The 27478-nt window shown below is 37.3% G+C and overlaps 2 protein-coding genes across 3 annotated transcripts; both read left to right on the forward strand.

Annotated features, from left to right (window-relative positions):
• Positions 1-1001: 1001 nt before the first annotated feature.
• Positions 1002-6092, forward strand: abracl (ABRA C-terminal like). Its single transcript, XM_088907523.1, has 3 exons — positions 1002-1140; positions 2358-2423; positions 4367-6092. Exons 2-3 carry the CDS (start codon positions 2363-2365, stop codon positions 4549-4551), a joined length of 246 nt encoding a protein of 81 aa, XP_088763649.1. The 5' UTR covers positions 1002-1140; positions 2358-2362; the 3' UTR covers positions 4552-6092.
• A 2608-nt stretch (positions 6093-8700) lies between these two features.
• Positions 8701-27408, forward strand: heca (HECA ribonucleoprotein granule regulator). 2 transcript variants are annotated; one of them, XM_088928746.1, is made up of 5 exons: positions 8734-9097; positions 19973-20050; positions 20432-21505; positions 25622-25776; positions 26583-27408. In XM_088928746.1, exons 1-5 carry the CDS (start codon positions 8938-8940, stop codon positions 26745-26747), a joined length of 1632 nt encoding a protein of 543 aa, XP_088784872.1. In that variant the 5' UTR covers positions 8734-8937; the 3' UTR covers positions 26748-27408. The 2 variants fall into 2 exon arrangements, with proteins under 2 accessions (XP_088784878.1, XP_088784872.1); XM_088928752.1 differs by lacking the exon at positions 19973-20050 and having other exon boundaries at positions 8701-9097.
• Positions 27409-27478: the final 70 nt, after the last annotated feature.

Genomic DNA, 27478 nt, shown 5'->3' on the forward strand with positions numbered 1-27478 from the left:
TTCATAAGTTCTTTTTAAGAGCATGGGCCTACAGTCTTAAAGACTGCTGTGACGTGCAAAGACATTTTCAATCCACTTGTAAAAGATGACTGAAAGCCGTTTCTAGTGCCAGAAGAAAAGTACTGTCTTTGAAGTACTGTTTCGTGCCATGTTTTTGAACAAAGTGCATTATTCTGTGGTTATTTAAAAGGCCTCCACAATACAATTAGTTCTAATGAAATAATAATACTGATAGTTAGTAATATCATAACATAATAACAGACTGTAGAGATACTGTATGCGTTAAATAGAAAAAAACTGTTGTGACGTCAGACGTGTTAGATCTGCTGTATACGGCAGTGCTTTCAGATTTCAATTACTTTAGCCACTTTCTGTTGAATTAATAAGACACCCCGTGTGCTGTGTGTACCTGGACTGGAAACCAAGACAGTTCTGAAATACAGCTGAGTAGAAGGGACTTGATTAAAACAATGCCCACTAAAATATCCAACATCTCTAGTCCAAAGCATGAGAAACATCATGCTAATAAGAATTTATTGCAATTCTACCGATGTGGGTAACACAGGACGCTCATTATGTGCCACATTACACATCAGATCAATCGTAGGAGTGATCTGAGAGTAATTGGAGAATTAATCTTTTATCAAATGCTTTCAGAAAGTCATAATATACCATAGTGTTTGGATTTTGGTTTTGCTTCTATAAAGAACTCAATTAGTTAGCAACGCTCATCCTTTTTAAATGCATGCTGACTATCCCCTAGAATGTTACTCTCACACAGGTGATCCTATGGTTCTAATTAGTTTCCAAAATCTTACATGTAATACGTGCATTAGACTAAATATTAGTAACGCTAGACTACAGGCTTGAAGACTCATTTCTACGCAACTAGGTATAATTGAATGTTAGGGATAAAACGTGTTTTAAAACAGATAATATTATTTCTTGTTAAATAATAGACTATGGAGACTGTATGCGTTAAATAGAAAAAAAAACTGTTCTGACGTCACACGTGCTAGATTTGCTGTATATGGCGCTTTCAGCTTTCAATGACTTTAACCACTTCCTGTTGAATTAATAAGACAGCCCGTGTGCTGTGTGTACCTGGAGTAGAAACCAAGAGACTGTCTTGAAACACAGGTGAGTAGAAGAGACTTGACGAAAACAATGTTTGTTTCGAAAACATACATTTTACGTTATCGGTAGGAATATTTATTGACCAGCAGCAACTTTTAGGTAAGGTACAAATTGGCTAGTCGCTTCCTGAGCTGAGAGTACTTTCATGTTATGACAATAGATTGCCTCTCATATGATGCTGTTTAGAGTTAATTTGTTAAAGCGTGAAAAGTTAACGGTCGCTTAAGGTCTTTTAAGATATCTGATGTGTTTGTGGTACATAACGTTGTTACATTTCTGTAGTGGGCGTTATTCTCATGCTCTTTGGGTGTTGGTACTGCTACTTCCGCATTGCCGGAACAATGTGTCTCCTGAATAATCATTGCAGTCCTTAAACCGTAGTTTTTTTCTGTCTTCGTTCGTTTTCTTAAGTGTATTTTAGACGTATGATAGAGACGATTTTCAATCACATTACAATTTGGAATCTCCAATCCAATGGAATACCGACAGATTAAAAAGAGAAGACGTCTTGTTCTAATAACATATTTACACCGGAGGATTTACTAGGGAATTCAGCAAAGGAGGGGGAGGGGTCGCGTCTGTGCTCAGTATGGAAATGTACACTGTTCAGACTAGAATGTAAAATATATTTGAAGCACATTTGAGGGTAGGGCAGGTAGACCAGTATTACCACTTTCATTTGAACAGGAAAGCCAATAATGTTGGAAAATATGCAGTAAAGTATTTTTATGTATTTACTTTACGTTAAATATATATATGTCATAATGGCAATTCTGTGTCTGCACACACTTTTTTACACTTCACGAATAAATACATTTTGTTTTACTTTAATGTAAACCATTATCAATAATCATAGATTACACTCTAGCAAGATATAAGAGAGGGCATATGGTGAAAAGTGCAGAATAGAGATCAGAGCAAGTTATGTCAAAATTTAAAACACACATAAGAGCTCGTTTGGTATATTTAGTTTTTACACATTACAAAGAGGATATTGGAACTTTGAAATATTGTCAAAGAACAACATCAAGGTTAATTCCTGGCTGTAACTGAATGTCTTTTACACAGAGAGTGACTATTTTTAGTCTTATACGGGGCAGACTCTGGGGGCACTTGAGTCAAGCAGTTAAAATCCTGAAAGGCACTAACACATTCAACCCTGAGAACTTCAAGGTCCTGAGGTTCCAAGTGACCCATCTTAAGATTTATTTGTTTTTCAGTAACAATGAACGTGGATCATGAGGTGTCCCTATTAGCTGATGAAATCCGTCGACTTGGCAGTCCAAGTAAGTAATACATGAATAAATCTTTACCAAACTTCACTGTTAAGAATAACTAATGTATGGTATTACTTTCTACAAATTCAGCTTTATAAACATAAATAGCTTCTTATCTGAAGTATGTTGCTAGGTTACATTTAACATTGGTATTTTTAATAATAATAATAATTGCTTACACTTATATAGCGCTTTTCTGGACACTCCACTCAAAGCGCTTTACAGGTAATGGGGACTTCAATAATTCGTAATTCGAGAATCGCCCTGGGATTTTTAATGACCACAGAGAGTCAGGACCTCAGTTTTACGTCTCATCCGAAGGACGGCGCCCGTTTACAGTATCGTGTCCCCGTCACTATACTGGGGCATTAGGACCCACATGGACCGCAGGGTGAGTGCCCCCTGCTGGCCCCACTAACACCTCTTCCAGCAGCAACCTTAGTTTTTCCCAGGAGGTCTTCCATCCAGGTACTGACCAGGCTCACACCTGCTTAGCTTCAGTGGGTTGCCAGTTGTGAGTTGCAGGGTGATATGGCTGCTGGCCTTTATGGCCTTTTTGTTGCCTTTATGATTATATACTGAGCAACCAAAGAAGCTTGTGTTTTTAGAAAAACATACCGATTTTGTATATCGATTGTATATTTTCAGTATTGTATATTTTCAGTATTCAGTATTTGGTGTCATTGTGGGCAGCGTGTTGGAACGGTGGTTAACATTGTGCCTTGCCATGCTGGAATTCTGGGTTCAATTCCTGGGGTGCTGTCTGAATGGAGTTCATATGTTCTCCCCGTGTGCACGTGGGTTTCCTCTGGGTGCTCCAGTTTCCTCCCACAGTCCAAAGACATACTGGTAGGTTAATTGGCTTCTGGGAAAACTGGCCCTGGTGTGAGTGTGTGCATGTTTGTATCTGTGCGTGCCAATGGACTGGCATCCTTTTCAGGGTGTATCCTGCCTTGCTCCTGTTGCTTGCTGGGACAGGCTCTGGCTCTCTGCTACCCTAATTAGATAAATCAGTTAGATGGTGTCATTGTGTGACACCAGTGTTAAAATAAGGAAATTGGGTGTTAGTGTTAAATCTACAGTATAATATAATGTTTAGGAAATCTTGAACAGATAATTAAAATATCAAAACTATTAAGATGGCAATAGGATTATAATAATGAAAGGGGAGCTTTCTGAATCTGAGAAGCAGTATCTGCCATACTACTAATGACAAGTATTTATATATATAATATTTTGTTCACCTGAACAAATTTCTGTTCCCATTGTTATAATTAAAATTGTTCATCTTTTGTATCTCCATGTACAGTGCATATAGAAAGTCTACACACCCTTTCTAAATTAAAACATTTACTGTATGTGGCCTGAGACCAAGATACATTCAATTACAGTTTATTTTGTCTCTTTTTTGCATGTTGTAACACTCAATCTCAAAGTGAAAAACAAATGCTCAGAAATTCTGGAAAGTAATTTAAATGAAAACCTAGAAAAGTGGTTAAATACGTGTACACACCCCTTGGAAATGGCAATTGTAAATTGTAACCAGTTGCCTTCCAAAACACTCAACATGCTAATCGGTCTCCTCCTGTGTTTAATTGTAGTGATTATAATAATTTCAGAATAAAATCATCCTGTAGGTTTTTTTCTGCTGCTTTTTTATTGGCACTGTATATGTGGTCAGGTTCCGTGTGTGTTAATAGTTGGTATCCTTAGTATGTCAGTTGTCAGGTTGCAGGTGCTAACAGTCATTCCCACTGTGCTGGTGACTAGCAGTAAGATGAGGTTTTGAAAAATAAACACCCCCAATGCATATACAGTAAGTTACATAATCTGGATAATCAATCTTTTACTTGAAGCTACTGGACTGGGAAATATATAGGTCAGTTGTTCTACTTTAAAGAATAAAGGATTTTTAGAGCTGGTTTCTAATGTTGATTTAATTTTTTTTCCAGATGCCGATGGCAAAATCAGTGTTAAGTTTGGAGTTCTGTTTAATGATGACAAATGTGCAAACCTCTTTGAAGCTCTGGTGGGGACCCTGAAAGCGGCCAAGCGCAAGAAGATCATTACTTTTCAGGGGGAGCTTCTCTTACAAGGTGTCCATGATAATGTAGATGTTATATTGCTCCAAGACTGAGGAGGTCACCTGCTGAAAAAATGCAATCTACTGACTTTATTTAAAGTCAAGGTTTACATTGCAAGTCAGAAGTCACAATAACTAAGAATGTTGTTTAGATTTTTTTTGTAAATTTCTAGAACCACTCCTATAAATGTTGCAAATTGCATTTTTCTATTGCTGAATTAAAATGTTTTCTCATTGAAATAAATATTTTATACAAGGCACATATAGTTGGAAGACTATGAGACAGATTCAGAAGTCGCAAGCTTATTTATATGAAAGAGAGCAAATATTACACACTTAATCACCATCAATATCATCCCTATCTGGTTGTTTTTTGCTGCTTCCTGTTACTACCTCTCATGCATATTTTATAGGCTATTAATTTTTACTGTTTTGCACAGGTTTCCAAATAGAAAATGAGGCAGGGAAATATTAAAAATGAATAATATAAAACATAATGTATATCAGGTTGTTTTTTTTCAAGTACTGTATTTATCAGCAGTTGAACAATGGAGTAAACTTACTAGTGTACTGAAATCCCAATAACGTATTGTGGAATTACATGGTGACTCTTAAATGCAGTGCTGTATTTTAAATTGCCCATAAGGTGATAAGGAACCACATACTATGTTTATTAAATGTTTTCTCAGGTCTAAATTCTTCACTTTAAAGGTGCCAAATTTAAATTCTTCAAAGGTGATAAAATAGTAATACAATTTATTTCAAATCTAAAATCTCCAGGATATGGAGCGTTTTCTGTTTACGGGTTTGTTGTTGAGGTTTAGGACCTTCCACTTTTAGAATGATTTGAAAAAAATAAATGTTATTTGTATTACAGCTCACTTACAATCAAAAAATCATTTTGGGTATGTACGTACAAAATATTGGTCTTTCTTTGAAAAAAGCTGATGTTAGCTGATGTTTTGAATATGTACTGTAATACATGAATGGTAAATTAGCTTAAGAAGATATTGGTTTAGCTGTATCATGCGCATTAACACATGTTAATTACAATCATTTATTGCATGCATGTCATAAGAAATGTGGAGAGCAATACTGTGTTCAGGGCTTACCATATTAACATGAGTGTTTTCCACATGTTACATTAAATTCCTTCAGATGATGTTATGTCTTCTAAATGGAACCGTGTTGTGATAACATTATTCCTACCTCTGTCACAGAAATCATATCCACAAAGCTCATGGAGTACTTTCAGGATTGTTTTTTGTATGCCTGTGCATGTGAAGGTGTGTAGTGGGAACAAGAAATTAACACAACAGTTCAGGGACCTGCAGTGCGTAGTGCTTTCTGTTTCTGGTAAATGTGTTTTTTTTTGTGGAAAACTCTTACTCTGTCAATCTGTGCAATTGAGGTCAACAGCACTGGAAAACCAATGTACTGTATGTTGCTGTCTTATACTGAATGCTTGTTTTAAAGAAATTGATATTATAAAGTGATATTTCATTTTGAGTCATCACGTCAAACATTTTGTATTAGCAATAAAGTATCTGCAATGAAGCAGTGGGTCACTCTTAATAAAAATAATCTAAATATTATTCAACAATGTTCTGTTTTTTCCGCTGCTAATTTAGTTGTTTCTGTTGTGTTTCGTATTTCTCATCGTTTGTAATAGTTTTGCAGCATTAGTTTTAAATTGCACTGTAGTATTTAAAAAAATAAATAATTTTACATTTCTGAAAAACAAGACCAACACAACAGAAAGAACGGAATACGCGACAGCACCTTCGTTATCAGCAGTACTGGCTTCACATTAAGGGCCACAGGACCTCTATGCAGCATTAGACCACAATGATAGAGGCACAGCGGTACCACCCCTCACCTCCCCATCCTGCCTGGCAGGTTTGATCCAAGCAGTAAAAGGCTCCATGTAAATGGCATCAAGATCACGGATTGCAAGGATTATTCTTGTTTAGAACTGTAAATAAAAAGGAGCAACATGTCGCCCTGTTCCCAAAACATCTTGAACATGACCCATGAACAAACCATACATTAGGAACTAGGGACTAACATCATGTAACAGTGCTCATAAGGGATACGAAGCATGCCCTGTGAGGAATAATCAGGTGAATTATTTAATGGTTATGATCTCTGGAACCTGAATTTATACCGTCCCAAATGTTGGCTCAGAAAATTCCTTCACCTGTAACATTGAAATCCAGTATTACCCATACAGCTGCTAAAGGTTTTTGAATTAAGCCATTCTTTCTGTTGTGACCCTAAATTTCAATGGGTAATGCACTGGGGATACCATCTGTTGTAGAATGAAGATTTACAGTGTCTAAGGGAAACACTAGAATACATTAAATCTGTCAGGTCTGAATTTGGAATCTCTCCAGATTATTTCAATAAGAATTTCCCATCACGATTTACATACAATTTTAAGGTAAAGTGTGGACTGCCATGTCATACTGATAAAGTAAATATCCCCCCCTGGGGGATAATAAAAGACATTCTCTCTCTCAATACAGCTGTGAAGCTCCAATTAACCTTCAGTGTGATTTATTTTTGGCTGAATTATGTAATGCAAATACTGGTGTCATGCAAAACACTATCTTATTCAAATACATCAGATCATTCTGTAACAAGATCAGTCTGTTAGATCAGCCTGTTAGTAAGACAGACTCTACTTTGCAGAGCTATGAAGCTGTTGAGAGGGAGCTGTAGGTATTTAGGCAACAAAATTTTACACGTGTTTCCTTTTCATTCAGAAGCCTTGTATCTGTAAAACACATTCTGCATTGCTGGGGATTTCTGGGTGAACGGTGGTTCTCATGTTCTCTTGTGTTGTCGGGAGATGTGTTTATTTTAAATGCATTTGTGGAAAACAACTTCAATGTTGACAGATAACGTTAACAATACTTAATTTTGCTGGTCTTTTAAGCTTCTTATTATGTGTTAATTTGCTGTGAATCTATATGGCTTTGATTCTGTATAAGACAGGCTGTGGGAATAAGTTCATTTTTCACAGCTGTTAATTGCTTCAAGGGAGACTGTGAACTTTTCACAGATGTGTCTGAAATCTGCTAATTTTTAGTAAACAGCAACACAAAGTTTCAATATAAAGTGTTTTCGTAAAAATGCTGTGCTGTTTGGCAAGCTTTCAGTCTAAACATTGCGTAGGTTTCTGCCTTACTTTATGTCAGATTTTCTCCAGATCTTAACCAGTGAAGTGACACTTTGTAGTGTATCGGTGACTGGATGCTTTGAAAATCACATTCACGTATAATAATAACAGTCAATACACCTTCTTTTAGTATTGCAAATCCAAATAAAAACAAGATTAATCATGACTTGTATAGGTGGTAGTAAAGCGGACAGTGTTATGGCTGTATTTCCAGTGAAGCTCATAAATTCCTAAAACCTAAGTATAAGGGATTTCCACTCTGTAAAACCCCATTCTCCCATTGCTCTATAACTGTGCAATGGGAAACTGAATGCTTACAGCCATAAACGTTCTCTGCATACCACTTACTGATTAATCAGAAACCCGCTCATTTCTGGTATGGAACACGGCAACTCGAGACCTATCCCAGTGTCGATATATTGACCTGTTACATTTCCCCCATATTACTTGCAAGGGCATGTCATGTACATGGAATAGAAGTGTGCTTTTATAAAAGTAAATAAAACGAATTTCCCAAACTTCATGTCGTCTTATTCCTGTGTAATGTCCTTAACAGGCTCTACAATACCACAGCAGTGGACTAAAATCAGGATGTGCCTGTTGTACTACTTTGATGTACTCTTTGTAGGAAATACACATCGACTGCCATATAACAGTTACAAACTGCTTCCAAATGATAACATATTACTGAGACTTAATATTTATCGGCAATCTTAAGAAATGCACACCATATATTCAGTGTCACACATCTTAATTCTCCAAGGTATAGAAAGAATTATGAGTAGATTTCAAAATCACGCCCAAGAAGAGCAGGTTTTGGACAGTAAACCCCCGGCCAGCCTAAGCCTAACAAGCTTATTGAGGGAGTACCTCTACCGTCTGAAACCTGGCCTATTTTCACTTCAAAAGAACTTCTCGACTTAGGTTCCCCCTGCCAGTTCTATTAATAAACCATGGCCTATGGGCGGTGGGAGGAGCTGCGCTCCGTCACCGAGGCAGGAGGAAAACAGCGCCTGGCCGTTTGAGATTCGGAATCATAATCAAAACAAGACAGACACGCCTTCTTCATGCTATACCTTCGTTGACAGTGCTGCAGGAATCTGGATGGTGGTGAAAAGACTGTAAACGCCAGTGCCACCTGCGAACAGCAAACAACAAGAAGCAAAAACTCCGTGCTGCAATCGGATGAGAACCGGGGGGACATGAAAGACAGCAGGTTCTGATAAAGAGCATTAAACAGGATCAGGAAAAGCACCATGCCCAACCAGAAAAACAACAAGGGGAAGAGAAATAAACGCACTAATAGCAGTGGAGATGAACAGGAAAATGGAGCCAGTGCTGCAGCAACAGCAGCACAGTCGGTGGCAGCAACGTTGTTGGGGGCTACAGCTGCACTGGCAAATGAGAATTCCAGTGGTAAGAACAATATTCATGCTTTTAGAATGCACGGCTGCTTACCTTTGTGGATCTCGCCCGCTTGGAACGAAATGACAACTGGATTTAACGTTTTGTTTACACACACGTTCCTACCAAGTGCAGAGGAGAGGAAGCATACCTCTGCGTGCGTGAAAATGGCATTGTTTTTGTCGTGGAGAGGCAATGCTTCAGCTGAAGCTTTGTTCAGATGGGACTGGTAACTTACAATGCCCCCGTTTTAGCTGATCTCATTCGGGTTGTTGTTTAATTAATCTTAGATTTCTGTCTACAAGAAAAGGAAATTTCCTACCTTAAACATCATAAATAGTAAATCGATATCAAAGTAATGCACACTAACGTGCACGAAACTCAGCAGATAGGGATGTCATGTATGCAAAATGTATGTTTTTTTATAATATTATATGTCTATATTTTTGCCTTCCTGGTTTATATACAGCAATACTGGTCAATAACATGCAGTTTACATGTTCAGATGTCTTGTCTCTGTTTCTGATATTTTCAGACGCATTAAACGGAAAATGTCCTATTTTATTAAGTGATTTTTCAAACAAAGCCACATGCCAGAAATTCAGCAATGTGATTTGCAAGATGGTAAGTGTGCAGATGATTTGTGAAGGCCTTCTTTTCATAAATTTCTGCATTCCTGTAAGTGCTTTCATAATTAGAGTTCCTTAACTGTGCGCTTCAGCATGGTTAAAGTACTACACGGTTTAAACAACGAGAAAGAGTTTAAATAGTTTTAATAAGTTAAATTCTGGTGTTAAAGGTTTAATAAACACCAGAAGCTCCATGTGTTAGTGGAAGGCTTCTAATTTAAGGCATTGTAAAGGTACACGTGTAAAGGTACACGTGTCTGGCATTTACAAAGATGCATCAAGGCCTTTCTGTACCAGTATTGTACTGAGAGTTGAAAATATGAGGATTTAAGCCTCTGGGTTTGCATTGTACAGTTATTTTTCAGAGTTGAGCATGCAGTGTTCATTGGCATCCAACAACATCTCCTGTTTTTGAATACTGCTGTTAACATTTTAAATTAGTTTGTATTGGAGAATATAGTGTGGAGAATATTGTGTTATAGTAGCGTTATTATAGTTAAATAAAATAATGATTTATAAGATTACTGTTAGAGCTCTTTTCCAGCTGTTGCATTGCATGAAGTGTTAGATCTCTGACACACTTATATTGTTTTTTTTGTAAAGATCTCATGCATTCTTTGCTGATACATCGCCTACATAAAAAAGAACAAAAATGCTCTTCTAAAAGTGCTGAAATCACTATTAAATTAACACTAACCTTTCACTATAGTTTTGCCTTTGTGCTACATTGTAAGAAAGTCATTGAGGCACGTGAATTAGTGTGAGAATTGGAAGACTGGAAAGTTTTGGAGTATGTTTCTGCTGCACTTCAGCTACAGTTGTGGAACAAACAAGTGACTTGTCCTAGAGCAGATACTTTTTGGTTCCTTTGATGTGTTTTGCTAGTGCAGATCATTATGAGATTAAAGTGTACACTATAGTGATGTTTAAAGTAGGGCTCCTGTGTGAGCAAACGAGCAGCACTGCATCAGTACAACAGTAAAAAGCTTCTCTAGCTGAAGTAAAACACAACATAGAGTGGCACCAGACTGAGGTTTCTAACACACCACTAATTAGACCTCAGTGAATTTTCCTAGCTTACACAAGTGTCAACATAATGTTGTTTAAAGGAACAGGTGACGCTTGTTTTATACATTTCGCTCTTTTCCACTGCAGAGCCCTAGAAAGGGATGTTGCATGATCTCTCTTCTTTGTCTGATTTCTACAGAATAATTTTTTTGATGCATACAGTAAATGTCTGAATCCTTCCCACCAAGAAGGAGGGAACAAAGAGGAAGTGAAACAAAAAAACTGCTGCATAAGAACTAATGAAGTTAGATTTAAAGTCAACTTAACAAACTAGAAAGTTTGAAATGATTGGGGAGCGGGGGAGGGGAATGCCTGCATGAACACAGTGTATTATTTTGTTTCTGATAAGGCAAATATATGTGTTTCTTCAAATTGTTGGGATGTGGTCTGTTAAATCATGTCTCCCTGATCTACCATCCATTGCATTGAGTGCTAACTGGGCAGATGGCCAGATAACAACAATAATAATTTTATTTTGTATAAAACCCATCTCAAGGCTTTACAATAAAACAAAAGAGAAAGGAATACAAAAAATAATAATATTTTTAAATATCTTAAAAATAATAGCATCAAATGAAGAATAAAGGACAAACATTAAAATGTCTTTTACTTACTGTAGAACAGATGCACCTGGTTTATGTTTCGTCACAGCTCTTAGTTAGACTTACTGAACTGCAACCTCAAGTGAAAGAAGTTGTTAACAGACCTTTCAAGGTTTTTAGCCACCCAAAAGTAAGATATTGTAAGTTACATGTATGATGTTACACTAAACGGGTAGCCTTCAAGATGTTTAAAAGCTGAAAATGTTTAACACTCCAATTAATCATATAATTAATACAATTATGGGTTCAGTTATGTTAATTATGCTAGCATCACCCTGCAACTCACAACTGGCAGCCCACTGAAGCTAAGCAGGAGTGAGCCTGGTCAGTACCTGGATGGGAGACCTCCTGGGAAAAACTAAGGTTGCTGCTGGAAGAGGTGTTAGCGGGGCCAGCAGGGGGCGCACACCTTGTGGTCCATGTGGGTCCTGATGCCCCAGTATAGTGACGGGCACACTATACTGAAAAAAGGCTTTCGGATGAGACCAAGATCCTGACTACCTTTGGTCATTAAAAATCCCATGGTGTTTCTTGAAAAGAGTAGGGGTGTAACCCTGGTGTCCTTGCCAAATTTCCCATTGGCCCTTACCAATCATGGCTTCATTACTTTGTTCTCCTCCCCACTAATAGCTGATGTGTGGTGAGCGTTCTGGCGCACTATGGCTGCCGTTGCATCATCCAGGTGGATGCTGCACATTGGTGGTGGTGGAGGGGAGTCCCCATTACTTCGAGTGGAGTGTCCAGGAAAGTGCTATATAAGTGTAAGCAATTATTATTATTAATTATGAGTTCAGCTTGAACAAAAACCAGGGGGTGTGGGGATCCCAAGTAATGGAATTGCTTCAGGTGTGGAATAACATTAAAAACAAAAATATTGAAAGGGTTGTGTGACCTTAGCCAAAATAATAAATCTCTCACAAGCCAGGTGCTGGCAAAACAGGCCCTATGGAAACAGGAGTGGTGCAGATAGTGTAAAAAAAAACCAACCTACCTTTCCAAGAATAGCTGGCACATTGTAAAAAAAGAAACAAGATTTTGAATGACAATCTCCCAGCACAATTTCCTCTGCCTCAGCTTGATTATCCATAGCAGCATAGGTTGGTGTTTATATTGCAGAAGCCCTACCCTAACTGCCAACAGGCATTGAAACACAAAAGCTTTCCGACAGGTTTGTTGAGCCAAGTGGTCAGATTAGACAGATTAGATTAATTCCTTCATTCTGTTAGCTTACTTTAAGCAAAGATAAAGAAATAAACTTTAATAGGCACATTGCTTTAACTGCACATTTGAAGAAACTAAACAATGGAAATATGATCCAAAACAATACCCTACTACCTACAACTGTTTTAAGAGACAACCAGAATAGTGTATTTAAAGATGTAATGTACTCCATGATATTCTGAAACGAATTCTTACATTGCATGCTTTTAAGCTCAGAAAATGGGACAGCATTGCAGGCTTAAGATATAATTAATAGGAAGGTAAAGTCCATACTAGAGCCACAGCAGATTACTGGACCAGAGATCATCCTGTTTATTATTGACTAAGAGTAAAGACTCCCCTCCTAGATGGGAGACCAATCTATTGTGGGGATTATCCACTGGTCCCCAATTATATTCTGTAGCTGGGTGGACTGGAGCAACTGAGGTGAAGTACTGTACTTCACTTAAAGATAAAACAGCAGTGTTTGCAGCAAGGACTTGAATCCATCACCAATCAGATGACTCCAAAAGCTTACCCACTATGCTGTGCTATGTGCTATTGGTCACCACTGCTTAGGTCTGTTTAAGTTATACAATTATTATAAACAAATAATGGCGAGATTGTCTTATATATGGGTTCTTTAAATATGTTTATATGCAGATTTGTTTTTCATTTTCTTCAGAGTCTGAATGAGGACTAGAGTTTTTAAAACATTTTTTCTTTTACACCGTATTTGCTGATGTTTTATGTAAACTTTTTCAGTGCTGAGATTGAATCCTTGTTGAATGACACCTTGCTGGATGAAGACATGACATGGAATGTTAGCATTGTGTACACATCTGTTTTGCTCAGGAGTATTTGTAGTGCATCACAGTGGAAAAGGTCAAAAGGTTGATTAGCAGAGGGTCCACTGTGGGCTATTGGGATCCCCATAGTTGCAAATGGGTGTAACAGCAAGTTTGAAGGAGCAGTGCTCCTATCCTCAAGCATAAGGATGTTGTAGCTTCATGCCTGAGGGTAGGGGCAGCGCTTGGTTTAAGCAGAGATCCCTGCAGGCTGAAGTTGTGCATTTCATATATTTTTCTATATTATTATTTTCCTGTGTATTTCCTTTCCTATTCTCTAGCCTCTTCAGAAAAGTCAGTTTTAGTGGCATTTTTCAGCATCCGAATGGTTTAGGAATATAGCACAATGCAAATGGTGAGTTTATTTTTTTAGTACAGGAATGTTTTTGAGTCAGATGTGGCTTGTCTGTATTTCTATAGTTGTTAACAAAGACTGTCTGTCCTTGGTAGAATATTCCAAAAGATGTTTTTTTTTCTTATTTGACAGTTCTTTTCTTATTTGGCCCTGTTTATACAGAATGAAGCAGGGATTAATGCTGGCTTATAAATTCCACACAGAGTAGTGTGCATAAGCAATAGTGAGTCTAGAATGGCGTGTTGCCTGCCTGGTGCCTGCTGCCAGGCTGTGGACCACCCTGAGAAGATTGACAGGCTCTTGACCTGAACAGGGGGGGATTCAGTCATCATGATCCATGTTTAATTTCCAGGTGATACAAAAAATGGGGGAGTGGCAAAAACAAAAACGGCAGTAAAGGAATTACAAGTATATTTGAAAATCGTGGATTTAGCAGACACTTGGAAAATGACATTTGATGTGGATAAGTGCAAATTGATTTACATTGGAATTAGGAATATATTCTATATGATGGGCTCAGATGTGCTACCCTGAGCTTCAGGACGCTATACATGAAGGGGTTTTGGGTGGGTTATTCTATGTGCACAAAAACGCAATGTGGGGAAGAACAAAAAGCAAACAGAATGCATAAGAATAAAATTCATAAGTGTTATTTAAATCGGAGGACGTTTCACTTGAGCTTTCAAATGCACTAGTTAGATCTCATTTAGAATTTTATCTTCAGATCTTTTCACCATACCAAAAATAGGTGGTGAAAAACTTAAAAAATAAAGATTCCTGGTCATAAAGGGTAGTCTTATGTGGGCATTTCAAAGGAGCTAAAACATTTCAGATTAGAAGCAGGGAGGTCTGTTCCAAGTGTAGAAAGGAAATATAGACAGGGTTAACTTAGGGGGGTATTTCATTCTCAGTCATAAACAGGGCCACAGCTGATAACTTTGAAAAGAGTTGTGGGCTTTCCAGTCAGGTAGTTGAGGCCCGGTGTGGTCTCCTTCAGGAAATAGACAAAATTGTCGATTTCACTTAGCTACTGAAATACCAAATGAGCAAGCGGGGCAGAATGATTTTCTGTCATTTTCAGGCTTTTTTAAGTTCTGAAAACAGGTATGTTATATACGTTTGTGTTGAACACTTGAACTTTGAAGTTGCATTTTATCTGTACCTGTTGTACCTGTATGGGCCTGTATGGAGCAGGGAGCAGAACATTAGGCATATTGTATTTTGTAATTTGTAAATGAGAAAAAAAAGTCATGTACAGTCTTGTACATTTTATTTTTCTTTGAAAATATATCACCAGTTCTTAACAAATACAATTATGAAACTTATGAGCGTTTAACATAAAATAGTTTTAGTAATAATTCCAAGTTGTTATGAATCCATTTACATAGTTTAAGTTAAGAGCCTTGTACAAATGAGCATATTATTGGTGCTGTCCTGTCTGTAAGGTTATGTAGAGCTTTCAGACTGTGAAACATCAAGCACCTAAAACAAGTAGGAGTGTCAGTAGAGATTCCATGTTTCCCTCATGGGGGTTTCCTCATTGTACCAGTGAGCTGAGTAGATTAACAGGTGGTGAATCCAAATTTAGAAGACAAAAAATAGAAAAGAATTGATGATTACAACAAAAATATTTATATATACAGTATGTTTCTAGGCCACCCTTGAGCACACTTCAATGTCCAGCTTCATTAAAACCAAATATGTTTATGTTGCATCTTATTCAATTGAAAAGTACACGTAAATACTGAAGTCATGTACTGAAAACCATTTCCCCCTTGTTTAAGTTCAGTCAGATGGAATAACTTATTTCAGTACTCTCATATCATCTCATAGACTAATTAATTGATAATCAAAAGTGCTTTTGGTGACCAATTTTATTTATTTTCATAAGCAAGACTTAAATTTCATTTTGTTTGTTATTCTGTTGCTGTATTCTTTGTTGTTTTTGGAAGGCAGAATAGCTATAGCAGTCTGTGACCATAGGTAGGGGCATTTGCAGGACTTGGCTTTAGATGTAATAATCTGTGAAACCATGCTACCTTACCTTTCTGCACAGTTACAGAGGTAATTGTTTTTGTCAATGTAGAATATTTGAAAAGGATTGCATGCATGTCATGTACAGTCTGCTGCATTGCAGAATCTGCAGTTTCTCCTTTCTCTTGGCAGTTTTCAGTCAGTTTTTCAATCATTTTCTAAAATCTGTTGCACATTTATTAATATGTGATTCAGTAATGTCAGCCATTTCCATGCTCAGTGAGCATTTAAGCAGTCTGTTATTTTTGAGGTGCAATTAAAGGTCATTCAAGAAATGTCATTGAGCTGCAGGATATATTTTCCTTTACTTTTCTCTTGTCACACAACAGATTTAGAAATTATTACTGACCCATAAGACATACAGTATAATGTAATGCAAGAGTTTATTTTCTCTCCTGCAAATCCTGTTTTACATTTCATTTATGAATTTTAAAGTTTTAACTCTTTTAACTTAAAGACAGCAAAGCAGGAAAAGACTTTGAAGACATAAACAGAAGCATCCTGGACACCAACATTAGTGAAATAAAAGCTACACGTAGAACAGAGTTGATGGTTTTTGGTTACTCTGTTGTGAGTATGGTCAGGAGTGGTGAGAGACCCTGAATTTTCAAAGATTGAGTACGCTATCCTTCAAGCATAAGAGGAGCTGAGAGTGGTTCGAGTCGTAACCAGAATAGTCTCAATGCTGTCTGTTAAAGTGGATACAGACAACATTTGTGAAGACTCTGATTGTGCCTTGAGGATTAACTGAAAAGACTGTCATCATAATGCCACCATGATGTAGGAGTTTGTACAGTTTGTTTGATGGAGCTGGAGATAATACCGATTTGTGCAAAGTATTCAGGAAGATCAGGCAGCATACGAAATGGTGGTATGTGCTGTGGATCAGAAAGACATGGTAAAAAAAACTCTACTCGTGTCTGCATCTGATTCAAGTCATATGAAATGAAAATAGAGTGTCTGTTCCATTCACACTCATCGATATTGAACTGCAGTGCTCATCACTGTATATTGATCTGTAACAAAGTTTTAGGGCCTGAATCAGCTTGTTTGTAATAAACATTTATTGCACTAAATACATTTTTTAGTTGCCATCTGTGAAATCATGATCTTTAAAAAAAGCTAGTTTTTTATCAATTTATAGATGTACACTTTGCAAACTTTGATCTATGCTGTGGCTTTGGCAGCTACTGTAACATTAGAATGTTTATGAATGAGACTCATCTTCATTGTTCAACATCATGTTATTGGTCCAAGAATCGGATTCAGATCAGTGAACAGAGTGAGTCTGCTTTAGGAATTCGACTGGGTAGTTTGACACACTCAGACTCGGACAGATAGAAAAATAGAAAACCTCACAAGTCATAGTGACAGGAATACGCCACTAATAGACGAAGAAAAATACATGTTTTTTATTATGCAAGAATATTTTGAATGTGTGTAGCAATGGAGGGGCACTAATGCAGAGGCAATTCAAATTGGATGATTCACAATTATTTGAAATTTAGTAATATGGTAGGGTTGCACTTGCTGCAGAAATGATAGAAGAAACAAAAAGGCATAGATGGGGACTGTTTACGACTGAGCTCAAATGAAATGTAAAGATGTGATTATTACTATTATGGTTAGTAATAATATATATTTAGAAATATCACCGTGGCATTGAATTTCAAAATGGAAACTATGAAAATGATTTAAGATTTTTATGTAGATTTGTTATTGCCCTTTACTTGTTAATTCAGTGTTGAGAAGCAATAATGTGCTTTAAAATGCATGACTTTAGTGTGTAAATGAAAATTCTCATTTCATTTAGAGTATTATGTTCAGGCGTGGTCACCACACTGTAGAAAGGATATTGCTATTCAGGAAAAAGTGAAAGAGGGGACAAGTAAAATGAAATGAAATTCCTAGTCCTAAACAGAAAGATTCTAATTCACACATTCAGAATTTTTATAGATGTTAAGTTAGTCTGCCCAGTGAATATTTTTTTAATGTTTTGTATCTACAGTGGGTATAGAACCCACATTAGCCAAGTGAAAATAAAATTTTAAAACATTCTGAAAATAAATTAATATTACAACAGTAAAATACCCTTTTTGGATATGTGAACACCCCCTTACACTTACATTTGTAAACTTGCTCAGGTATAACCAATCACCTTATAGATCACACAACAAACTAATGGCTCCCACCTGTGATGAATTGTGGTGATTTTGATTAGTTCAGAATAAAAGCAGCTGTTTCTAGAGGATTCCACTGCTTGGAAATGCATTTCAAAGCAAGGAATCCACTATGGGCAGAACGGTGCTTTCAAAAGAACTCTGTGATAAAGTTGTGGAAAGGCACAAGTCAGGAGATGGCACAAAAAGATTTCAAAGGCTTTAAGTATCCCATGAAGCACAGTCAAGACCATCATTAAGAAGTGGAAGGCGTATGGCACCACCCAGACCTTGCCTAGATCAGGCTGTCCCTCCAAACTGGATGATCGAGCAAGAAGGAGGCAACCTTGGGGCAACCTTGTTGTGAAAGGCACTTTATAAAAATAAATTGAATTGAATTGAAGGAGACTGATCAGAGAGGCTGCCAAGAGGCTGATGGCAACTTTGAACAAGCTACAGGCTTTTATGGCAAAGACTGGTCATTGTGTGCATGTGACAACAATATCGCAAGCGCTCCACAAATCTGGCCTGTATGGGAGGGTGGCAATAAAAAAGTCACGACTTAAAAAAAGCCACATCAAGTCTTGTTTATGTTTTGCTAAAAAGCACCTTAAAGATGCTGAAGTCAGATGAGACCAAAATCGTACTTTTTGGCCGGAATGCAAATGGTATGTCTGGCAAAAGCCTTATAAATCTTACCATCCAAAGAACACCATTCCTACAGTAAAGCACGGTGGAGACAGCATCCTGTTGTGGGGGTGTTTCTCTTTGAGCTGAGACTGGGGCACTTGTCAGGATACAAGGAAAGATGGATAATGCAAAGAACAGGCATATTCTTGAAGAAAACCTGCAGCCCTCAGCCAGGAAGTTGAAAATGGGAAGATGGTTCACCTTTCAACATGACAGTGACCCAAAGCACACCGCCAAAGCAACCGTACAGTGGCTGAAGGACAGGAAGGCGAATGTCCTTGAGTGGTGTAGTCAGAGCCTAAATCCCAAAGAAAATCTTTGGAATGACTTGAAGAGGGCAGTCCATCAACAGTCACCACACAGTTTGACTGAGCTTGAACAGTTCTGTAAGTGCAAAGTTGGTAGAGATGTATCCAAACAGACACAAGGCCGTAATTTAAGCAAAAGGTGCTTATACCAACTCAGGGAGGTGTTCTCTTATCCAACCCAATTATTCTACTTTTTTATTCTTGCTTTCTTTTTTCACTTGGATGTTGCAAGATACAATTTGTAAATAAAACTGGAAAAGGTCTGATTTTATTTGTCTTCTTTTTGGGTTTAAGGGCAGCAAAAGGTGTACATTTTGAGAGGGGTTGGTGACTTTCTATACCCACTGTATATAGTAAGAAAGTCCACTACACTATTTATGTTTACACCCAACAATGAAACAAGGATGCAAAGATATGTGGTAAATAATAAGAAATTAAAAAATTAAGCTGACACGGCTTATCTGGATGAAATTCAGTAACCTACCAAACAATCAAGGAGGGTTAATTTGGTCTTTTTTCATATATAAACTTTTCATTGTTCTTATGTATTTATGGAAGACGTTAAGGAGGTTTCTAATGTGTATCTACTATGGGTCACTTTAGGAACTTAAAACATGTTTAGTCTACTATTTTTATAGATAACAGTTTTGGTACATGTTCTAAAACGTTTACTATTTTCCAGATAAACGTATTACTAGCTTAAAATATGTCTAGAAATGCATTATTTTAATTGATTTTTAGAGGAATTTGATTGGAATGTGGATAAAGGGTTGCACATGGCAACCACATATTCTATATTATACATAGCTTTATTGTGATTGTTATCCATTAATGTCTTGACTTTCTAATTTGTGCATGTTAGTTGTAAGAAAGCCTGCTACACTAATCAGATACCAGCAAAATGTATCCTGGACCAACTCCTGTTATTTATCATGTCATTTTTCTTGTTCCTTCCTCCTCCTGCCATATCCTCACCTTGTGGTTCTTACCTCAGGGGATAACTTCTGCTATGTAGTAGTGGACAACTCAACCTCAGGTTCTGAGTTACAGCATTTGGGATCTAGAACAATAGGTAAATAGAACTTTATCAGCTTTATATACATTTTTGGTGAATACTAATGTGTATTCTTATTGAAATGTTGAAACAGATTTGTTGCTGCACTTGGTTTTTAATATTACACATTGGTTCATTACATCAATTTATTGATTACTCTGGAGAAAACAAAAAAAGATTAGTGCTTCTGGTTGACTAAAAATCCAGGTGTCAGCATTTCTAATTTATCCATATTTTCCCGCAATTAAATCAAAGAAAAAGACTTGTTTAGCTGGTGTCACTTGTGTTAGAAGATGTCAGAGGTAAAAGCATCTGCTAGTTGACATATATTTGTAGTTTTAGGGGTACAATTCGATACACATTACATTAGTTTTTTTTAATAAATCTTTGTTTTTGCAGAAGCACCATGTGCCACTCCTTTGGTTTGTAGTCTGGGAAGATCCATTGACCTAGAGAAGGACGATTACCAGCGAGTGGTCTGCAACAGTGAGGTCTGCCCCTACAGCAACTGGATGCACCTGCAGTGCTTTTACGAGTGGGAGAGCAGTATCCTCGTACAGTTCAACTGCATTGGCAGAGCCCGCAGCTGGAATGAGAAGCAGTGCCGGCAGAACATGTGGACCAAAAAGGGCTATGATTTAGCCTTTCGTTTCTGTTCCTGCCGCTGCGGCCAGGGCCATCTCAAGAAGGACACTGACTGGTATCAGGTGAAACGGATGCAGGACGACCGGAAGAAGAAAGTATTGCCCGAAAAGAGTCTTGGCAAGTTGGCCAGCGGAGGAGGGGGAGAATCTCCAGAAGACCCCAAGAAGGGAAGGCATTCCGCAGGAAACAAGCTCGTGCATAAGGCAGCAAGTCACGAGCTGCCACGTCGACAATCCATAGACAGGCAGAATTCACAAGAAAAGGGTCCTGCTGGGTCCTTCTGTGGCAACAGTCTGGGTCCCCGTTCACCTTGTGACTCACCTGGTCAGTCTCCCCCCTCTGGCTTCTCCTTCTTCTCTCCATCCTCTTTCACTGGCCCACGCGGCTCCCGGCACTTAGGGGAATTCCTCAAGAATGCCGTCCATATGGAGAGTCACCGAAAGCACCTCTCGACCGGTGGGGCAACCAGCCGGAATGCCCATGGTGAACACGCCGGTAGCCTGTCTCTTCCTAGACTTGCCTCAGCAGACACCCCTGTGCAATTTTTGCGGAGACTGGACCTTTCTGAGCTCCTGGCACACATCCCCCGGCACAAGCTCAACACCTACCACGTGCGCATGGAGGATGATGCACACGCTGGCCAGGGTGAAGATCTGAGGAAGTTCATCCTCGCAGCCCTCAGTGCCAGTCACAGGAATGTGGTGAACTGCGCCCTGTGCCACCGAGTGTTGCCTGTTTTTGAGCAGTTCCCACTTGTAGATGGGACCCTTTTCCTGAGCCCCTCTCGACATGATGAGATTGAATATGATGTACCCTGCCATCTTCAAGGTAGTGACAAGCTCTTATATATCATCCTCTTTGAACAGAAATGTACAGTGTAATTTAGTACAGGTAGATCACTGGAATTGATCGACAGACATGTGAAGATCATTTCAATTTGTTTTATTTAGTGTTCCAAAAATACTGTAGTAAAATGCACTATCACACTATAGGAATTACAGTTCTATCCCCTTATATTGTAGTTGTTTGGCCTCATAATTGGAATACTGTCTTATTAACACTTATTAGTGTTATGACTTGCCCACTCTGACGACAGGCGGAGTGACGCGCCGGTTGGAGTATTTCTCGGTCGCAGTTAATGGCAACGTCAGCTCAAAGATTTGGTTCAAACCACCAAATGGAGACTGGTGTGCTGACAAGTGGACCCTGCTGATGCGGGATTAACGCTAGGAAAGAGAGAGTGTTATGACTTGCATTAGTGTTTTTGTGTTCCTCAAGTGATCTACAATATCTTAAAGCCAAATGATATCCTATACTTAACAGAATCCGCAAGCTTAAAGTTTACATCATGCTTGAATTTAATTTTTACATTTTTTTTATTAATTATGTAATACATTACAAAGGTTACAATGCAAGATACTTTTACTACTTGATTGGAGAGCAGTAGTAATCATCCATAAGGACGCTTGTAGAGTTATTATACTTATTACTTGCTTTGTAAAATGAATAATGTTTTACATGTGGAAAAAAAATTGCAGTGCAAATGCAAGGACATTATGAGTACTACACTTTACTGTGGAAACACTTTGGAAGTACAATTAAAACCAAGAACAGGCAATTCTTTACCCAAAGGTTTGTAAGAAGATGTAAAGCACTACCCAGCCATGATGCTGAAATGATACACTTGGTTCTTTCAAGAAATGGCTAGATGAGATCCTTGGATCAATTAGCTACTAACAACAAAACAAGATGAATGGCCTCCTCTCTTTGTAACCGTTATTATGCGCATCTCAATTTCAACTTTGAATTTGAGGCAATGTCAAAGCAACAATAGCACTAACCTTTTTACTGTTAATGGATTTGCCTAGAACAAGATTGACACCTGCAAAATTGTTTTACCTCACTGGAGGTTGGGGCGATTCTCCATTCAAAATGAGAATTGTCACTTTCGCGGATTGTAGCTAAACAGAGATGCATCTTTACAAAAACAAAGAGGGTATTGATCAAGTGCTCTCATGGGCTGAAGCCTTAATGTATTGTGTTCCTAGAATCAAGAGGTGAAGGGCATTTCTAAATTCTAACATTGTTTTATATGGCTAAACGGATGTACAGGTGTGGCCTTACCACCTGATCACATCAGATCTCAAAAGCCAATCAAGTTTGGGCCTGGTTAGTAGTTGGAATGGCAGAACTTTAAGGAGAAGTATAATGACAGGGGATCGTGTCATAAAGAATAAGAGTAAGGACCTGACTGCTTGGGCATCAAAGATCCTGGCTGCCATATGCCACCCCGGTTGTTGCCGGGCTTTTGTTTGTGGGTGAGGTAGGTCCACTATTCTGAAGTGTGAGGTTAACTATGCATAATAATAATAATAATAATAATAATTAATAATTAATGGTGTTATCATTACTTTATCAAAGTGTTAAGATAAAAAAATCTAGTTTTATGTACAAGGAAACTAAGAAAGTCAAATGGCCTATTTACAGTGCCCATTCAGAACTTTCCTGGTGTGCCCTATTTTGGGAAATCACAGAATGATCCAAACACATTTTTTTTAAACTGAACATTTTATTTAAAACTTCAATACTCAAGCTGAAGACTTACTGTGTGTGGGTTCATGTTGGCATGTCTTTTGATCATTGTCCTGACAAAGGGTTTTTTTCTCTCAGTTTTAGGTGTAAAGCTTGTGTTTGTGCTTTTTTTCCCCCCTATCTGTATTCCCTTCAGTCTTGACAACCTTTTCAGTCACCAATATAGATAAAGAAATATAAAATTATGCTACCACCACCATACTTGCATGTTTCCAGTATCATGTTGGTGCCTCTTTACAAACTCTGTTTGGGGATTTATGATCAGTTTTCCACCTTGCCGTACAGTCCAGCTTTGTGGAGTGACTGGAGTGACTATTATTATTATCGCAAATAGACTGAAATTTCTAAACTAATTGTGTGGCTTATTAAGGTAATTTTGCCACAGTTTAGGGTTTGAATACATAGACAATCATTATTTTCCCATTTTTCTTTCCTATTAAATATTTACTTTTTTATTTACTTTTTTCATTTTATTTAAAGCTTTGAATGTGGAAAGTAGGTTATATAACAGCTATTAATTGCTGCTTCAAAGTGTCATGTCTGCAAGCTTTAAAGCAGGAAAATGTGACAACAAAATGTGCAGTACTTTTACAAGGCATTGTACTGTACATCATATTTCACATTATAATCACCGGGATAATTGAAAGCATCGGCTGGTATTTTGTAAGTGTTAAACTTCGGCAAAAGCATTCAAGAAACTATTCATTTTGATCTGTTTGTCTTTTAGAAGAAAACTGCAGTTATAATTTAAGGCTAATCAAAGCTATTCAACACTTCATGATTTGCAATTTTGACTTTGCCAGTTTTGGAAGTGTCACAGCTACATACCTGCTTCCAAATCCCATGAATGTCTCCAAGTCCTTGTCGAAATTTCTATTCTTTGGCTTGCAATACTTTTCCATAGGCTGAGAGTATATTTTAATTCGCAAATATTCTGATTGTACTGGAATATGTTGGCTTTTAGGATGCTGAGAGTATATATTCTGGAATGCGATTGGTAGCATGCTCCAAAATGTACCACAATATATCATCTTATGCTGCTCAGTCAAGAATATTAAACATTAAGAATGCTTATAAATTGCAATGTTGAAAGCAGGTCATTTAGCCTATCTGGCTCTTCTGTTTTTTTGTAGCTAATTTCAATTGAACCACTGTTTGAAATGAGCAACAACACAACTGGATAGCTTGTTCCAGACTCCTGCAGCCCTTGTGTACTTAAGTGTCACAGGTTCAGTGTGTTAAGAACACTTTCTCATTCACTAGTTTTAAATGTATCATGAGACCACATGTTGATTTTCCTGCAGAAATGAAAAATAAAGAATCAAGCTCGTTAACTGTGTTTACCAAACCACTGTTTTTGCCTTGAGCAACACTCTCTGCACTCACCAAGAAAATCTTTTAGTTTTCTTTTAGCCATGCAAGCAATGAAGATTCTGAAACATGCTTGTCTACTTCCACTGCTTGATTTTCACTGTTCCTCACTCTGCCATTTCACTTTCCATTTTATTAGAAAAGGATTTTCAGTTGTTTGTACTGAATTTCTGTCAAATACTGAATTTAGTTATGAAAACAATTCAGACTTTGAGAATTTTAGTTGCATTAGAATTTTTTTTAACATATTGTACACAGTAGTGCTTTTAACCACGTGAGGTTTTTACCCATGCAGCTTTGTATACTTAAAAAAAAAAGAAAGCTTTTATTATTACATATCTTGTGGTGTCATTGCTGTGAATCCTATATTGTCTGAGTAAATGTCTTTGAAGAGAGATTGTATGATTTTGCACTGTACATGTTTCAGAGATTGTCTGAAAGTAATCTATGATAATGTACCATATTATTAGTAAATAAATACCAGCACATTCCAAAAATATTTTTGTGTAATAAATTGAATGTATAACATTATATGACCCATATAAATATTGTTATAACCAATTAAATGGCCCAAATAAATACCGTTATCACGATACAATTGCATTCTTTCTGGTATTTAGTATACTACCAGAATACTTTCTAAGGGTTAGTGACCTTGGAAATGTGCAAAAGAGAATAATCGTCTTATGCATTGTGACAGCTCAGTGTTACAATGTTACTGCCTTCGCAGTTTTAGTTATGAGCCTGTTTGGGTTCTCTCATGAGTTTCTTTCTTTATTCAAATTCTGCCCAAAGATGCTGAATTCCAAAATATGGCAAAAACAGTGTTCTTCCATTTAAGTTCTTTTTATGTCTGTGCACATAGACACCCATCATTTGCCAGTGCTTGTGTGAATATGTTTTACTCCTGATTGTTCTGCTGCTACAGAGATGACCTGTGCATTTTTCAATATCAAGTAACTGTTTTCTTCTCTTCTGAAGGGAGGCTGATGCACCTGTATGCAATATGCGTGGATTGCTTAGAGGGTGTTCATAAAATTATCTGTATAAAATGCAAGTCTCGATGGGATGGTAGCTGGCATCAGTTGGGAACCATGTACACATATGATATACTGGCAGCCTCACCATGTTGTCAAGTAAGTGTGTTTGAATTCTCTGAGAAAGAAGTATGTCAATCTGAGTAAGTTTTGTGCAAACAAATGGATGTAAAATATTTGATCAATTCAGTGTACATCTGTGGAATACATCACTTGTAAAAGTGTGCAGAAAGCTGCAAAGCCTGCTCTTTTTATAAAAAGAAGCAATCACTGTTACAAAACTTGCATGAGGAGATGAAAAACATTTTTTACAAACAAGATATACCTGTTCAATGTTACAATCGCTTGATTACACATAATAATGAAAGCAAGTGTATAGCCTTTCACTGTGCAATCTGGAATGAAATAATCAGGTATCTGTTGTGTCATCAGTAGACTTTGTAATAGATCTCCTTGAATCAAAAATTCAAAGATATTGATTCTTTGTGAAAATTGTACTTTCCAGTCTCCATTGCTTCTTTAAGCTGGAATATAGGTGCCTATGAAGTACCAAAATGCACCCTATTAAGGGGTCTGATAAAACTAATTCATGAAGACAGGAAAGAAAACATTGAGGAATGATCAGAATTGGCTTCTATGACACCTAACTCTCAAAATTCTTCGAAGATTTAGCTTCTGTCTATGTTGTTCTTTTTTAAGAAAGATCTTCCTTCTGGCATTGGCATTTTTGCATATTTCAAACAATTAGATGCAGTAGAGAGGTACAATAGGTACAGTAGGTACTGTATAAATGTCAATGTTGTGTTTCTTCCTCTAACGTCACTGATTAGTATTGTTCAAGTACTTATATCATTGCTAACATGGCTACTTTCTAATTTGCGCTTGTATCTCTTGCTCACTCTCAGGCTCGTCTGAACTGCAAGCACTGTGGGAAACCTGTGATAGATGTGCGCGTGGGAATGCTGTATTTTTCAGAATACAGCAATGTACAGCAATGTCCTCACTGTGGGAATTTAGACTATCATTTCGTCAAGCCTTTCTCATCCTACAAAGTCTTGGAGGCCTATTGACGAATGCTAAATTTGTGTACTAGGATTGTTTTGGTTCATTTTCTAGGTAACATTATTTTGTTCATGAAAAAAAAATTCATTCAGAATATGTTATTTAACAAAATCCTTTTTTTACACAACATAATAATATTAAAATACCAAGAAAAACATTTTTTTTTAAAGATTTGTAGAAAAATCTCAGGCACTGCACATTAAAGAAATTTCCTGAAAGGTATTGAAACTGAGATTTAAAAAAGCAAAACAGAAAAAAAAACTGTGACAAGTGAATGTAACTGTTTGCCAGATGGGCTTTTTTTGTACAAAAACAATAAATGCAACATTGAAACTAAAAATCAAAAGTATGCAATGCGGGTCTGCAGCATCATATGTCTGGGTGTCACAAGGTTCCAAGACTTTACCTCTTCATTTTCCTTATATTTGCATCTTGCAAATATTTTTGACAAATGTTTCCTCAGATGACTTTTTAGAATGATGTACTGATTTGAAGAATTTAGCAGCAAAGTATATTACTTGCACCTTTTGCCTTGTATTTAATTGCCTTGTTTGTTTTCCATATGAAATTTGTCTGAAAAAATGTAAACTTCTGTAGGTCAGTTGGTTGCACTTAAAAATAATTTGCGGTTATAAGAGAAACATAATAAAAACTTTCAAGCAAGCTCAATCACATACTTTCAGTCATTTAATCATTTCTTAATGATGATCTCACCTGCAGTATCCATGAGTGTGTTTGT

Source organism: Atractosteus spatula, chromosome 2 (genome assembly GCF_055471065.1).
Source record: "Atractosteus spatula isolate fAtrSpa1 chromosome 2, fAtrSpa1.hap1, whole genome shotgun sequence".
Lineage (NCBI taxonomy): Eukaryota > Metazoa > Chordata > Actinopteri > Semionotiformes > Lepisosteidae > Atractosteus > Atractosteus spatula.

What these genes read in the sequence shown, in the direction of transcription:
- abracl (XM_088907523.1), top strand. Translation starts at nt 2,363, where the DNA reads ATGAACGTGGATCATGAGGTGTCCCTATTAGCTGATGAAATCCGTCGA. An exon ending in CCGTCGACTTGGCAGTCCAA is followed by an intron (nt 2,424 to 4,366) that starts GTAAGTAATACA and finishes TTTTTTTTCCAG; the next exon opens with ATGCCGATGGCAAAATCAGT.
- heca (XM_088928746.1), top strand. Translation starts at nt 8,938, where the DNA reads ATGCCCAACCAGAAAAACAACAAGGGGAAGAGAAATAAACGCACTAAT. An exon ending in TTTGGGATCTAGAACAATAG is followed by an intron (nt 20,051 to 20,431) that starts GTAAATAGAACT and finishes TTGTTTTTGCAG; the next exon opens with AAGCACCATGTGCCACTCCT. An exon ending in CAGCCTCACCATGTTGTCAA is followed by an intron (nt 25,777 to 26,582) that starts GTAAGTGTGTTT and finishes GCTCACTCTCAG; the next exon opens with GCTCGTCTGAACTGCAAGCA.